The following is a 15,158-nucleotide window of genomic DNA, read 5'->3' on the forward strand; positions in this document are numbered from 1 at the left end:
TTAAAACCAGGAATTCAAATTCTTATACACAAGTATTCATTGCAGCACTAGTCACAGGAAACAAAATGTGGAAATGACCCAAATGTCCATCAATGGATGAATGGATAAGTACAATGTGGTCCATCTACACCACGGACTATTACTGAGCGGTGATGAAAAAGGAAGAAAAAATGACATTTGCTGTAATGTAGATGCACGAGTCTGACACGACTGAAATGACAGCAGCAGCAGCAGCAGATGAACCTTGAAAACAGGATGCTCAGTGAGATAAGCCAGGCACAGAAGGCCACACAGTGTGTGATTCCATGTATACGAAATATCCAGAATGGGCAAATCCACCGACGCACAGAGTGGGTCGGTGGAAAGAGGGTGCAGAGTGACTGCTAATGGGATGCGGCTGTCTTTGAGGCTGATGAAAATATTTTGAAATGAGATAAAAATGACAGCTGCAGAACACAGTAAATATACTAAATGGATTTGATACACTTTAATTAGTGTTAGGGAATGGTCTTTACAGCTCAGACTTCTGCCATTTAAAAAAATAGACATGTCATCATAGGCAGCTAGGAAAGTAGTATGGATGATGTCGGTTTATTACTCAGAGATGTCTTATCTTGAGAGGAAAATGAGGATTTTGTTGAAATGTGCTTTGGATAGATGTGTTTAACTCTGAGTCTCACTCACTGTGTTACAAAAAGACCCCATTTTGTGATTAATTCGGGGCTTTTAAGGAGAAGAGTGTCCCCTCACCCTTGGCAACAAATGTCCCTGAACTTCTATCTTGTGGGTGTGGAATGACTTTATGAGGCACTGAATGAATGCGTTCCTGTGGGCTCAGTCGCTTCAGCTGTGTCTGATTCTTTGTGGCCCTTTGGACTGTAGCCCGCTGGGCTCCTCTGTCCATGGGGATTCTCCCAGCAAGAATACTGGAGTGGGCTGCCATGCCCTCCCACTCCAGTATTCTTGCTGGGAGTGGGTTCTTTGCCACTGAGCCACCTGTGAAGCTCCTCTCTCCTTCAACGAGGGCAAGCTTTATCAACTTCCTTCCAGCAAATAGAATGGGGTGGAAGTGATGCTAAGTGACTTCTGAGGCTGCGTGCTTCCTCTATCTGCAAATACAGTCACGTTAGGGGTTAGGGTTTCCTTGGTGACTCAGATGGTAAAGAAATCTGCCTGCAATGCAGAAGACCTGGATTCGATCCGTAGGTACTCTAGTAGTCATGTCTGGAGAATTCCAAGGACAGAGGAGCTTGACAGGCTATAGTTCGTGGGGTCGCAAAGAGTCAGACACAACTGAATGACTAACATTTTCACTTTCACTTTCAGGGGTTAGGGCTTCAATGTAAGAATTTGGAGAGGACCCATTCAGTCCCCAGCAGACACTAGGCTTGAGGTAGTTTGTTAAGCCAAAATGGACGACTCGAGTGATCTGGAACACCGCTTCATTCAAACACTCTACCTGAAAAACTCTGTCCATGAAAGAAGCCTCTCTCCACTTCCTCATTCCCCCTCCAGTCAGCTCTAATCTATGGGTCTCCGGGCTCTTGCATCCTGGGCCACAGCCCCCGACTCAAGTTCTCTCCCTCCATCAGATTCCTGGCTCCTGAGAACACTGTGTGTCTCACTCAATGCAGCGTCCCGGCTTCCAGCACCAGGCCTGCTGCGCAGTAAGTGCTTAGAATATAAATCAGCACGGCTGAATGAATGAGTGAAAGACATAACCCCTCAGGCTATGAGAGACAACATCAATCTATCTATCCCCTTGGGGGTGAGAGGCACGTTGAGGCTGCCTCTTAGAAACTAAATTGTGGCATCTTAACCGATGAACAGGCAGTGCCCCCAAGAGGGAGCAGACAGTAAACAAACTCTCGGGAGGGAACTCTGTGATCCGCTCAGTAATTACAGACAGGCAAATTAAAGCCACAAGCTACATGTAGTGCTTTTCCAGTTATTACCGTGCATCAAACTATTCCAAAACGTACAGGCTTAGAACAGTCATTTGTGTATATCTCTTGGATATTTATGTATCTCAGGTCAGGACTCAGCAGACTCAGCTTCTGTGGCCTGTGGGTGGGGTCAGGTGGATGGCTGGTCTGGAAGGTCCTAGATGACCTCCTAGATGGGGGAGATCCTAAAGGGAAAGGGTTGGAAGGCAGGGATCAGTGGGGACAGCAGATCAGAGGGTCTACATGTGCCTTCAGCATGATGGTCTTTGGGGGGTTGACTTCTTTCCTGGCAGCTGAATTCTCAAACTCAGTACCTCAAGAGAACCAAGGGGAGCTGGTGACCTTTTGTGTCCTAGCCTCAGAAATCCTGGCGCAGGGACTTCCCTGGTGGTCCAGTGGTTAAGATCCTAAGTTTCCAATGCAGGGGAGGTGGGTTCCATTCCTGGTTGGGGAACTAAGATGCCATGTGCACCACGTGGTCATGCCAAAAAATTAAAAAATAAAATAGGTAAGCAACAAAGACCTACTGTGTAGCACAGAGAACTGAAAAAAGAAAGAAAGAAAGACAAGGAGAAAAAAAGAAGAAATCCCAGTGCCACTTCTGCTTTCTTTTAGAGGTCGAGGCAGGCATGTGTCCACCTCCATTAAAGGGGAGCAGACACTGACCTCACCTCTCGATGGGAGAAGGGTCAGTGACTGTGGGGGTCACATTTCAGAAGTGCCACAAACACCTACTGAAGTAGCAAGGAAGGAGGAGGGGGAAGGAGTGGGGCTTCAGGAAAAATCAGCCCTCCAACACCTTGACCTTGGACTTCCAGCCTCCGGAAGGTGATACAATAAACAACCTGTGGCTTAAGGCGCCCACTCTGTCTTAGCCAGTCTGGGCTGATAAAATACCACAGACCCCCATTATAAACAATAGAAATCTATTTTTCACGGGAAAACTGTGAAGTCCAAAATCAGGGTGTCAGCACAGTCCAGTGAGGGCTCCCTTCCTGGGTCTTCTCGCTGTCTCCTCACTGGGCAAAGGGGAAAGAGCAGTCTCTATGGCCCCTTTATAAGCGAAATAATCCCACTAGGGGGCTTCCCTGGTGACTCAGTGGTATAAAACCGCCTACCAGTGCAGGAGTCGTGGCTTCAATCTCTGGGACGGGAAGATCCCCTGGAGAAGGGGATGGTAACCCACTCCAGTATTCTTGCCTGGGAAATCCCATGGACAGAGGAGCCTTGGGGGCTACAGTCTAGGGGGTCTCAAAGAATCAGACATGACTGAGCGAATAAACAACAAAATCCCATTAGGGAGGGCTCCACCCTCACGACCTCATTACCTCCCAGAGACCCCACCTCCTAATACTATCACCTTTGGGGGCTAGCATATGAATTTGGGGATGGACGGAGGCACAAAACTCAGCCTGTAACACACGCCTATAAATGAACACAGTTATTTAATTTCATACCAGCCTCTCCCTCCTTGAACCAGATTCCGGAGAGAAGGGGAATTTGTCTATTTTTCTCCCAGTTGTGTCTCAGCTCCTAAAACAATGCCAAACCGACTGGTAACCTCATGAAATATTTATGGGATTGAATGAAGACGCCTCATCTTTGGCATTGCTATCTTCGGGGTCTCTCATATTATTTTCCCTCTGTTCCTGAACGTTTGAAATATTTTCTCATTAGAAAGATTTTAAAGCGCCCTATGATGAAAGCCCCCCAGCTGGGGTTTGGCCAGCTCCAGAGGTCCCCGCCGCTTCCTTGCTTCTCCGCGCAGGTGGCCCGGCCGTGGGCCCGCATCTGCTGCCGCGATTAGGCTGCGCGGGAGGGCAAGCGCGCAGCTGCGGGCGTCCCGCGGTGCGCACCTGGCGGGCCGCCCGGAATGTGCCCGCGCATGGGGGCCCAGACGTTTGGAGCCGCCCGGGCCTGGCACGGGGACAGGCGCTGGGAGAACAGGCTCCCCAGATGCATAGGGGTGAGAGAAGGGGCCACCAGCTGGGTGGGCCACCGTCGTTGCCAAATAGCGGCCCCCATCGTACCTCCCTCCCTGGAAGCCTGCTGGGCGGCAGAAATAGTAGAGTTGGCCTAACAGCTCGGTTGGGTTCTCTGCCACGTGCTATGGATGACCAGGAACGAACTTTTTTGCCAACCCCAATGTATCAGAAATAGGAGGCAGATCCTGCCAGGGGCAGGAAACATTAGCGAGGGTGGTTGTTGTTTGGTCCTTAAGTTGTGCCCTTTGCCACCCCATGGACTGTATGTAGCTCACCAAGTCCTTCTTGTCCATTGCATTTCCCAAGCAAGAATACTGGGAGTTGCCATTTCCTTCTCCAGGGGATCTTCCCTCCCCAGGGATCGAACGGGAGTCTCCTGCATTGGCGGGCAGATTCTTTACCCCTGAGCCACCTGAGAAGCCCTAGGCAGGGTGGAGGTGTGGTTAAAATGGGTTTCCTGGAGTGGCCTCTTTATTTACTGCCATTCATATTTATTGAGCGCCTACTGTGTGCTGCCAGAAACTGGGACACAGCAGTGAACACGAACAGCCAACCTCCCTGGCTTGTCTGGGCTGGCACGGTAAGCAGGCAGACTGATACACGCCATAAACACGCAAATGACATAGGAACTTAGGTAGCAAGCTGAAACGTGCTGTGGGAAACAAAATAGAGTGAGGTGGGACTTCCCGGGCCGTCCAGCGGTTGAGACTCTGTGCTTTCAGTGCCGGGCAGGGGGTTGGGGAGGTGGGCACTGGTTCCATTCCTGGTCGGGGAACTAAGACCCCACATAGGGGCCAGAAAATAATACAACAGAGCAAGGTTGGGGGCCCTGGGAGGAGGGTTGCTGAGAATGTGGATGCTCCTATCAATGGTTTTGAGCTACCCGGTGGAGTCATAGAGTGGAAAGCTGGAAAGAGGTGGGCAGGCCCACACCACTGTGTGGTATTTCTGCCATGTAGATTCAGAGCATAAGTCACCTTGAAAGATGGACAACAGCAATACTTAGTGAACAATCAGGAGGTGATGAGTTTTTGAGTGTCACCTTTGTTTTTTACTGGGCTTCCCTTGTGGCTCAGCTGGTAAAGAAGCTGCCTGCAACTCAGGAGACCTGGGTTCAATCCCTGGGTTGGGAAGATCCCCTGGAGAAGGGAAAGGCTACCCACTCCAGTATTCTGGCCTGGGGTTGCAAAGAGTTGGACGCAATTGAGCAACTTGCACTTTCACTTTTTTTTTTCTTTTTTAAAGTCACTTTTGTTTTTATATGATTTGTTAAGTGTTAAATCTCTGTGTTTTAATGTTCAATACTGGGTTTAATCTCTGGTTGTCAAAAACCTTGACAATTTAACAGTCAGCTCTTTTTCCTTTTTTTTGGCTGTACTGGGCCTTAGTTGGGGCATGCAGGATCTTTGTTGCTGCATGTGGAATGTAGTTCCCTGAGCAGGGATCAAACCTGGGCCCCCTGTATTCAGAGCGCAGAGTCTTAGCCACTGGACCACCAGCAAGTCCTCGGGGCACTTAGAAAGGGATTAAGGGACTGGAGCTCTCTTTCTTTCTCTCTCCTCTACGTGAGGACACTGTGAGAAGGTGTCTATAAGCCAGGAAGAGAGTCTTTACCAGAAACCTAATGAGGCTGGCATCCTAACCTTCAACTTCTGGCCTCCAAACTGTAAGAAATACATGTTCGTTCTTTAAGCCACTGTGATGGTTAATTGTATGCGTCGATTGTTTGTGTGCGTGGGTTTTTTTTTTTTTTTTTTTTTTTTGGCAGCGCTACACAGCATTCAGAACTTCCCCAGCCAGGGACTAAACCCATGCCCCACTGCAGTAGAAGTTAACCACTGGAGCACCAGGGAAGTCCGTACGTGTCAACTTGACTGGGCTAAGAGATGCCTAGGGAGCAGGTAAAACATTATTTCTGGGTGTGTTTGTGAGGGTGTTTCTGGAAGAGGTTAGTTAGCACTTGATTCACCCAATCCAAGGAGGGCAGGAATAGAACAAGGAAGTGGAGGAAGGGTTAATTCTCTTCCTTCTTGAGCTGGGACATCCATATTTCCTGCCCTCGGACATCAGAGCTCCTGGGTTTCAGGGCTTCGGACTCAGTCTGAGTTACACCATCAGCTTTGCTAGTTCTCCAGCTTACAGATAGAAGATCACAGAACTTCTCAGACTCCATAGCCACACTGCCGGGGTCCAGCCCCGGTGGATCCAGGGTAATTCGAAGGTGGGGACGGAGTCGGCGTCCTGGAAAAAACTTATTTAATTACAGATATAGAGGGAAATTAGAAACAGATAGTGTAGTAGAAAAATTAATGGTACCAGATGGGAATTCAGCCAGGAAAATGGGGAGCGAGAGAGAAACGACACGGGGGAATCAGTCTTTCCAGAAACTGATCCGATTTCTTTATTTTTCAGGTTTGTTTATATACCTTTTTGTTATACATAGGGATGAATACAGAGTCACGTGGGGGTCAGCAGACCTGACCCTTGTCACAATCAGGTGCTTCATATAAAATTATACAAAGGTCTTATGAGTTTCATCATCTTCTAGCCATGAGGTCTGCTGACATTTTATGGCCCTTTCTGATACCAGTCAGTTAACCAGAAAACTTATTTTTCCAGGGGTGATTTTTTTCTTAAATCAGGTGCCACCCTCCAAATAAAGTTGCATTCCTATAGGGTGAGGGTGTAGTGAGTTACAATCAAGAAAGGAATTTACTTAACCTAAGGTTTAACATGATTAATCTTAAAGGTTAATACTTATTTCTCCTATATGCTAGTTATATTTATTATAAGGGCAGGAATATGGAGATTTAGCAGCAAATATTGGCTCAACAAATGTAAACCGTTCACCAATGTTCCCCTTAAGATCAATTTTGTCCTAAGATAGTGATAACGTTACATTTTTACATAGCATAGTGCTTTATAGTGATTTATAACAAAGTACAGTGATCTATAACAAAAGAGAAGATTCATTAACTCAAAAAGTCTAGTATTGCTAACATCAAAAACTACTATATTTCCTTTTCTATACTCCAAATACATTGATTAATATATTCCCAGGTGCCTAAGGATATGGAGGCCTGATGGCAATCATTGACTCATCAATGAAAAAAGCCCTATGGTAATACTCCAAACTCTCTGTGCTGTTTATGGCTGAGAGGCTGTCACACAAGCTAGTCTGTCAGCAGAGAGGTTTGACCTGAGACATCCTTGTCACACCCAGGGCAGGGAATTAGCAGTAATTATTGGCAGGACAAATGAAAAACCCCTTCACCAATATAATTCCTAATCAACCTACTAATACTATACTAATGATCTTCTAACTTCTCAAAAGAGTCTGTATTTAGAAAGTTTTAAAACATCCCGTGCCTCTCACAGTTGGGAGGCTGTAAACAATCACATGCGGCCGGACGAGCCTGATCAGGCAGGCCAGAGAAGCTTTAGAGTTCATAAGTTGAAACACTCTTATCACGCCCAGGAATTTTTATTAACTTGGAGCTGCAAGTTAACTCCTTCTCCGAGAGAAATGGTTATGGGGGAGCGCTCCCCGTAAAGTACTCTGGTTTTGGGGGTAGATGCTCGGGAACAGGGAGTTTCCTGAGGCTTGATCACGCCTTTGAGTATGCCAAGCTTCCTTCGTCATGACCTTTGCCATGGGCGGAGTTCCTCACGCTGGCCCCCAACACCACAAGAGTTCAGGGGCTATATTAGTCAGGAATCTCCAGAGAAACTGGAGAAGGAAAGTTCCCAGGGGCCCTTCAGGGCCCTCCCCAAATACAAAGCCCCTTTATGTCCCCTGCCTCTTGTCTGAAGAAGAGCTGAAGTCTCCTGCGCCTCCCTGAGTCACAAAAGAGCAGGCTCAGGCAGTCACAGAGCAGGACATTAGAGGCACAGTCTCAGTGTCCAATGAAAGAATGAAATTAACACTATTGCTCATAATAATCTACATCTTTGTGGGATTAGAATAATTATAGCTTGCTCTGCCCACATATGTAAGCAGGCAACTAAAACTGTCGGCAAATATATGCTACAGACCTGTGTCAACATCTTCCTCTCTGAAAACACAGCACTCTATGTCAGCACAAAGAAGTTACAGGAGATGGACCTCTGCCCCTAATCTCACAGAAGTGGAATGGTGTCTGACAAGTGGGGATCTGTAAGCATCTCATTTGCCTCTTTCCTGTTTATCTATTTCTGTTCCCCTTAAACCTTAATCATAAAAATGAGATCACTGGGTAGCATTCCTGACTTTTGCTTTACAGAATGTATACAATTCCCTTGCTTAACCTGTTGATTCCTTTCCTGGATTAAAAAGTGTTAAGAATGAAGGATTAAAGAATGACTGGCTCTCTACTCCCAGCTTCCCCATAGCAAATCTGCAGGCAGACCATGCAGGCCAGACAGCATCCAAAGAAAGATCAGGAGGGACTTCCCTGGTGGGGCAGTGGTTAAGACTCCACACTGCCAAAGCGGGAGGTACTGATTCAATCCCCGGTCTGGAAATTAAGATCTCAGACACAGGCAGTGTGGCCAAAGGGTTTGGAAAACAAGACTGCATTTTTTTTATTAAAAAAAGGAAGATCAGGAGAAGTCAGTGGTCTGCACACAGTGGAGAAAGGATGAAGAATCTTAGCTTCTTCCATAATGATTAACTGAGACTCCTCTCTTTTTCCCTTTAAAAAATTGTCATGGCTGAGCAGAATCTGCAGAGTTGGGCTCTAGACGTAAGTTAACCTTTTTCCCAAACTGCTGGCTTTTCTCAATACACCATCTTTACTTTCTACTGACACTTGCCACTAGATTATTGGCTTTTGAGCGATCAGCAGCCAAATCCTGAGTTTGGTAATGTAATGTGTGTGTATGTGTGTGTGTGTAGATATGAATATGGATATAATATATATATAGCCTATTGGGTTCCGTTTCTCTGGAAAAGTGAAAGTCACTTAGTTGTGTCCAACTCTCTACAACCGATAGACTGCAGCCCACCAGGCTCCTCTGTCCATGGAATTCTCCAGGCAAGAATACTGGAGTGGGCTGCCATTTCCTTCCCCAGTTTCTCTGGAGATTCCTAACTAATATAGCTACCCAGCCTGTGGTATTTATTACAACACCCTGAATTGATCAAAACATAGTGTTTCACTAAGATTCAGGGATCAGAATGCCAATGGTGCCAGGGAGGACACCCACTAAGCCTTAGGTCAAGGAATCATCCAGGAAGACCTGAAGTCTCAGCTGAGACCTGAAGAAGGCCTACGGGGTAGCCAAGTGAAGAAGGTATGGAACAGTATTCCAAGCAGAGGGAACAGCACACACAAAAGTCGGGAGATGTAGAGAACAGCATGCATTTCTTGAACATTCCTGAACATGGCGGTGTTGGAGAAGACTCTTGAGAGTCCTTTGCACTGCAAGGAGATCCAACCAGTCCATCCTAAAGGAGATCAGTCCTGGGTGTTCATTGGAAAGACTGATGCTAAAGCTGAAACTCCAGTACTTTGGCCACCTGATGCAAAGAGTTGACTCATTGGAAAAGACTCTGATGCTGGGAGGGATTGGGGGCAGGAGGAAAAGGGGACGACAGATGAGATGCCTGGATGGCATCACCGACTCCATGTACGTGAGTTTGAGTGAACTCCAGGAGTTGGTGATGGACAGGGAGGCCTGGCGTGCTGCCATTCATGGGATCTCAAAGAGTCGGACACGACTGAGCGACTCAACTGAACTGAACTGAACATGGCAACTTCCTCATTTTTCCCATTATCCTCAATAACCCTGGGGCAGGCAGCAGCAAAATGGAAGTCAGACAGTGCTGGAGGTAAGGGTCTGTCTTTGAGTGTGGGGTTCGGTCTTCACAGGGGTGTCCACGTGATCAGTCATCTGGGACCCCTCACTCAGAAGGGCCTGACGCTTTAATGCCCTTCTGTCTTTGTTGGAAAAATTTTAATCACTTTTGGACAAGGGGCTCTACATTTTCCATTTGCACTGGGCCTTGCAAATTATCACCGAGTCAGTGTATATGAGTTTGAGCAAACTCCAGGAGACAGTGAGGGACAGATAAGCTGCTGGCGTGCTGCAGTCCATGGGGTCGCAAAGAGTTGGACACGACTGAGCGACCGGACAACAACAACACTGAGGATGCTGAGGGGTGAATGAAGGAAAACTAAACTTTTAATAGGGTATTAATGAGTAAGTAAATAAATATATAAGTGTGAACGAACGAACGAAGAAATGAATGAGCAATGAACACGCGCGCAGGACACAGACCCTTAGGGCCACCTGTACTTTCTGCTCTCCAAATGTACGCACTCCGACTCACTTTCCTGCCTCTCCTGAGCGCCCCCTGCCAGTGAGAGGTTTGGCCTCGCGAAGCCCAAACCAGACCACTCGCCTGGCTTCGCCTTCGTTCTCGCTTCTGGTTGGCTCCAAGTCGCTCGCCCTGCCTTTTATGGAATGTAGTCTTCTGACTAGAGTCAGCGTTTCCTGTCAGCTCAGGCACTGACAGCCACCGGAAGTACGTAACCAAACTTCCCTGGGTCCCACAAGTCATTGCGATAGCGTTGGATGACGGGAGTCGTAGTCCTCGAGCAGCCAGTTTCCGTCACAATTGGCTGGGATTGGAACTGCTATTCCCGCCATGCATCGTGCTCCCACTTCGTCGCGGCTGGCCCGAAACATTCTGGGAGTTGTAGTTTTATCACCTTACAGTTCTTCTTCTGTCCCACGGAGTGTGCCCGCTCAGAGAACTACATTTCCCTGCACATTTCCATACTTCAACGGAAACAGGCCGCGGCAGCCATTTTGTTCCGCCCCAGAAGCACCTAAGATGGCGGTGGGGGAGACAGTGAAGGTTGCTGCCTGCCCCTCGGGGCGCTAGTCCGCCGTCCCTCAGTCCCCTCGTCCCCCGGCGGCCGGCCCATGGCCTGGCGGAGGCCCAGATCATGGACCTCCACACTGCCGTGTACAATGCCGCCCGCGACGGCAAGCTGCAGCTCCTTCAGAAGCTGCTCAGCGGCCGGAGCCGGGAGGAGCTGGAAGAGCTGACGGGCGAGGTGGCCAGCGGGGGTACGCCGCTGCTCATCGCCGCCCGTTACGGCCACCTGGACGTAGTCGAGTACCTGGTGGACCGGTGCGGCGCGAGCGTGGAGGCGGGCGGCTCAGTGCACTTTGATGGCGAGATCATCGAGGGCGCGCCGCCGCTGTGGGCCGCCTCGGCCGCCGGCCACTTGGACGTGGTGCGGAGCCTGCTGCGCCGCGGGGCCTCGGTGAACCGCACCACGCGTACCAACTCGACGCCCCTGCGCGCCGCCTGCTTCGACGGGCACCTGGAGGTGGTGCGCTATTTGGTGGGCGAGCACCAGGCGGACCTGGAGGTGGCCAACCGACACGGGCACACTTGCCTCATGATTTCCTGTTACAAGGGCCACCGCGAGATCGCCCGCTACCTGCTGGAGCAGGGCGCCCAGGTGAACCGGCGCAGCGCCAAGGGCAACACAGCTCTGCACGACTGCGCTGAGTCTGGCAGCCTGGAGATTCTGCAGCTGCTGCTCGGCTGCAACGCCCGCATGGAGCGTGATGGCTACGGCATGACACCGTTGCTGGCGGCCAGCGTGACGGGCCACACCAACATCGTGGAGTACCTCATCCAGGAGCAGCCTGCTGGGGACGAGCAGGCGCAGCCCGGGCTGGCCAGGGCGCAGCCCCAGGGCGCCTGCTCGTCCCCCGAGGAGCCCCCGAGCGGTGAATCGTACGAGAGCTGCTGCCCCACCAGCAGGGAAGCCGCCGTGGAAGCCTTGGAGCTGCTGGGAGCCACCTACGTAGATAAGAAGCGGGATCTGCTCGGGGCCCTGAAACACTGGAGACGGGCGATGGAGCTGCGGCACCAGGGGGGCGAGTATCTGCCCAAACCAGAGCCCCCGCAGCTGGTCCTGGCCTATGACTACTCGAGGGAGGTGAACACCACCGAGGAACTGGAGGCGCTCATCACCGACCCGGATGAGATGCGCATGCAGGCCTTGCTGATCCGAGAGCGCATCCTAGGTCCTTCCCACCCGGACACGTCCTACTACATCCGCTACCGGGGCGCGGTGTACGCCGACTCAGGCAACTTCGAGCGCTGCATCCGCCTGTGGAAGTACGCCCTGGACATGCAGCAAAACAACCTGGAGCCTCTGAGTCCCATGACGGCCAGCAGTTTCCTGTCCTTCGCCGAACTCTTCTCCTACGTGCTCCAGGACCGCTCGGCCAAGGGCAGCCTAGGCACGCCCATCGGCTTCGCAGACCTCATGGGGGTGCTCTGCAAAGGGGTGCGGGAAGTGGAGCGGGCCCTGCAGCTGCCCAAGGAACCCGGGGACTCGGCACAGTTTACCAAGGCCCTGGCCATCATCCTCCACCTGCTCTACCTGCTGGAGAAGGTGGAGTGCACGCCCGACCAGGAGCATCTGAAACACCAGACCGTCTACCGGCTGCTCAAGTGCGCCCCCCGCGGCAAGAACGGCTTCACCCCTCTGCACATGGCCGTGGACGCAGAGACCACCAACGTGGGCCGCTACCCGGTGGGCAGGTTCCCCTCCCTGCAGGTGGTCAAGGTGTTGCTGGACTGCGGGGCCGACCCAGACAGCCGGGACTTCGACAACAACACTCCACTGCACATCGCAGCACAGAACAACTGCCCGGGCATCATGAACGCCCTGATTGAGGCGGGGGCCCACATGGACGCCACCAACGCCTTCAAGAAGACGGCCTACGAGCTGCTGGACGAAAAGCTGCTGGCCAAGAGCACCATCCAGCCCTTCAACTACGTGACCCTGCAGTGCCTTGCGGCCCGCGCCCTGGATAAGAACAAGATCCCCTACAAGGGCTTCATCCCTGAGGAGCTGGAGGCCTTCATCGAGCTGCACTGACCACACTGACGATAGTGGGAGAGGCAAGCCCCAGGAGGGCGGGGCCCGCACCGGTCCCGCCCTCTCTCTGGGAGCACTTCCGGTGGCTAGAAACCTGGGAGAGTGACAAAGGGGAGGGGCTCTCCCGCCTCCATGGCCCCCTCCCCTCCGCAGGGAGCGGGGATAGGAGTGAGCGAGCTGTCGGTGCTAGAAGCCTTCTGGGTGACGCGCTCGGAGAATGGACTTTATTGCAGGAGCCTGCGCACCCATCCTTGGCCGGGAGAAGACGCTCAACCTTCCACACGCCCCGTTTGCCTGGGTTAAGGAGGGTCTTGCCTTCTGACTCAGAGGCGGATGAGTTGAAGCTATTGCCTTCCTCCCCCACCTAGAAACGCAGGAAGAAGCTGAGAGTTGGTCCGGCCTCGGGATAGACCTAGACCCCCCCAGTGCAGGGTTAGGACGGCGGCCCCGAGGGGAAGCTGGGAGACCTGCCTTTTCTAGCACGTTCGCACCTGCTCCCTCCACCCTGCAGTGGGTAAGGGTCTCCACCCGGGGAGGGGCAGCCTGCCCTTTGCGTAGCTTTCGTGGTTTGGTGTTCTGTTTGTTTACTAAGCGGGCAGGTTACAGGTGTGATGCAGGAGTCTTGAAGTTTTGCTGCCATATACTTTTTTTTTCTTTTTCTAAAATTTTTGGTTTGTCAGACTCGCTAAGTTAATTTCATGCAGCAAGGGTTTTGTCGTGCCCGAGGTGGCCCAGCCGGCAGAGGTGAGCTTTATTGTGTTAAGGAAGGGCGGTGCCAGCCCCACGTATCCGTCCCCAGAGTGAAGGTGACAGTACGTTTCTTTCTGATAGTTCACTCTTAGCCTTTCTTAGGGGCCAGGCTGCTTTTCGCCCAGCAAAACCTAGCATGGTCGGTTTGGGCTTTGGTTTTCACAATTTATGAGTTAAAACCGCAGGCCGCTTCCACGTCACAAGTCATGCCTGAGGGCACAGGTGCGTGGCCAGCATCCTGAGTGGCTGTGTCCAGTTTTTAGCTGCTTGGAGACCTGGATGCAGGTGACCCTGAGGCAACGCCAGGTACACTGTTGACCCATTGTGTCAGCTAGACAGACAGTGGGTGTCGAGACGGGTTGACAATTAAGGTGGAAGGAAATCTCGGCCTCCGGTCACTGGGGGCTCCTGGGAAAGGGGAATTGTTAGTCCTCCTGCCAGAGAACCCTCCCCAGTGGGATTCTCAGGGCCTATACTCCATGGCCCTGGCCGCCAGCAGGAGAGTGTTCTCGGCCTGTCGGGAGAGCGGAAGGGGACTGGAGCCGCTGCCCCTGCCGCAGCCTTGTCGCGGGACAGCTACACTGATAGAAGCCTTCCGCAGGCACAGTGGGTCCCCGGATGCCCCGCCCCCACCCAGGGAACCAGGTCTCCTTGGATTTGCAGTGTTAGTTAGGACGTTCTTTATTTCCAAGACCAGGTTTTGCCTTCCATCAAGGCGGGAACCGCCCTCACTGTCCCTCCCGAAGCCCGGAATAAAGAGAGGAGGAGTGTCAACTGCAAGTGCGGTGCTGTTGTTCAACCTTGTGTTAAGTGGATGACTGCGGCGGGGTGGGGTGGGGGGACGCTGAAGGGAGTGCTTGGGGGGGTGGGAGGAGGGTTTTGCACGGCTCCCGTCCCAGTTTATGTCCTGGGGTGTAGTGTGTCAGAGTTAGTCAGGAAAATGTATTCCTGAAGAAAAAACGTAAAACCACCGGCTTAGTCGTCAGCTCTGCTGCGCAGGAGGGTTGCCTCAGAGGAGAGCATGGCATGATTTGACCTTCTGGAAGGTCTAAGGGAACAGGAAGACCCCCAACTCAGCCCTGCTTCCCTGAGACCCTGATGGAGCCTATGAACCCACTGGCCCAAGAGGTCTGTGCATGAACTTGGGTTTCCCAGAGGAAAGTCCCACCCTTTCCTTTTGTCCTGCCATGTTGTTAGATTCTGATTTTCTCTGCACTGGCGTGGTCGGTCAACTCCTCACTCATAGCAGCGTCCTGGGAGTCCGACGTTGACTGTTTCCCCAGGGCCTGCCCTGCACGAGGCCAGGTTCAAGCCCCCATAGAGGAGAGGATTGACCCAGCCGTACCTGAGGCAGGCATCTCCCCACATCCTCACCTCCTGAGACAACAGGGAGACTGTGCCTTGGGGCCGTCTCACATCCAGTGGTGAACTGGGCTGGAAGGTTCTCTAGCTCCTGGTTTCGCAGGGACCCAACCACCCTTAGCAGCCCACACCCACTCAACAGCCGTGTGAGTACATGGCGGTCACCCTGGAGGAGTGGGTGTCGTCAGTGGGTGCTCAGCAGCCTCCCAGGAAACACC

General features: G+C 51.6%; 1 protein-coding gene across 1 annotated transcript; it reads left to right on the top strand.

Moving 5' to 3' along the window:
- Positions 1-8,981: 8,981 nt before the first annotated feature.
- Positions 8,982-14,358, top strand: FEM1A (fem-1 homolog A). The gene has a single exon (XM_040242023.1). The coding sequence runs from the start codon at positions 10,867-10,869 to the stop codon at positions 12,826-12,828; it is 1,962 nt and encodes a 653-aa protein (XP_040097957.1). The 5' UTR covers positions 8,982-10,866; the 3' UTR covers positions 12,829-14,358.
- Positions 14,359-15,158: the final 800 nt, after the last annotated feature.

Source organism: Oryx dammah, unplaced genomic scaffold (genome assembly GCF_014754425.2).
Source record: "Oryx dammah isolate SB20612 unplaced genomic scaffold, SCBI_Odam_1.1 HiC_scaffold_5, whole genome shotgun sequence".
Lineage (NCBI taxonomy): Eukaryota > Metazoa > Chordata > Mammalia > Artiodactyla > Bovidae > Oryx > Oryx dammah.

Bases quoted from the DNA above. Each gene is read 5' to 3' on its own strand.
- FEM1A (XM_040242023.1), top strand. From the start codon at position 10,867: ATGGACCTCCACACTGCCGTGTACAATGCCGCCCGCGACGGCAAGCTG.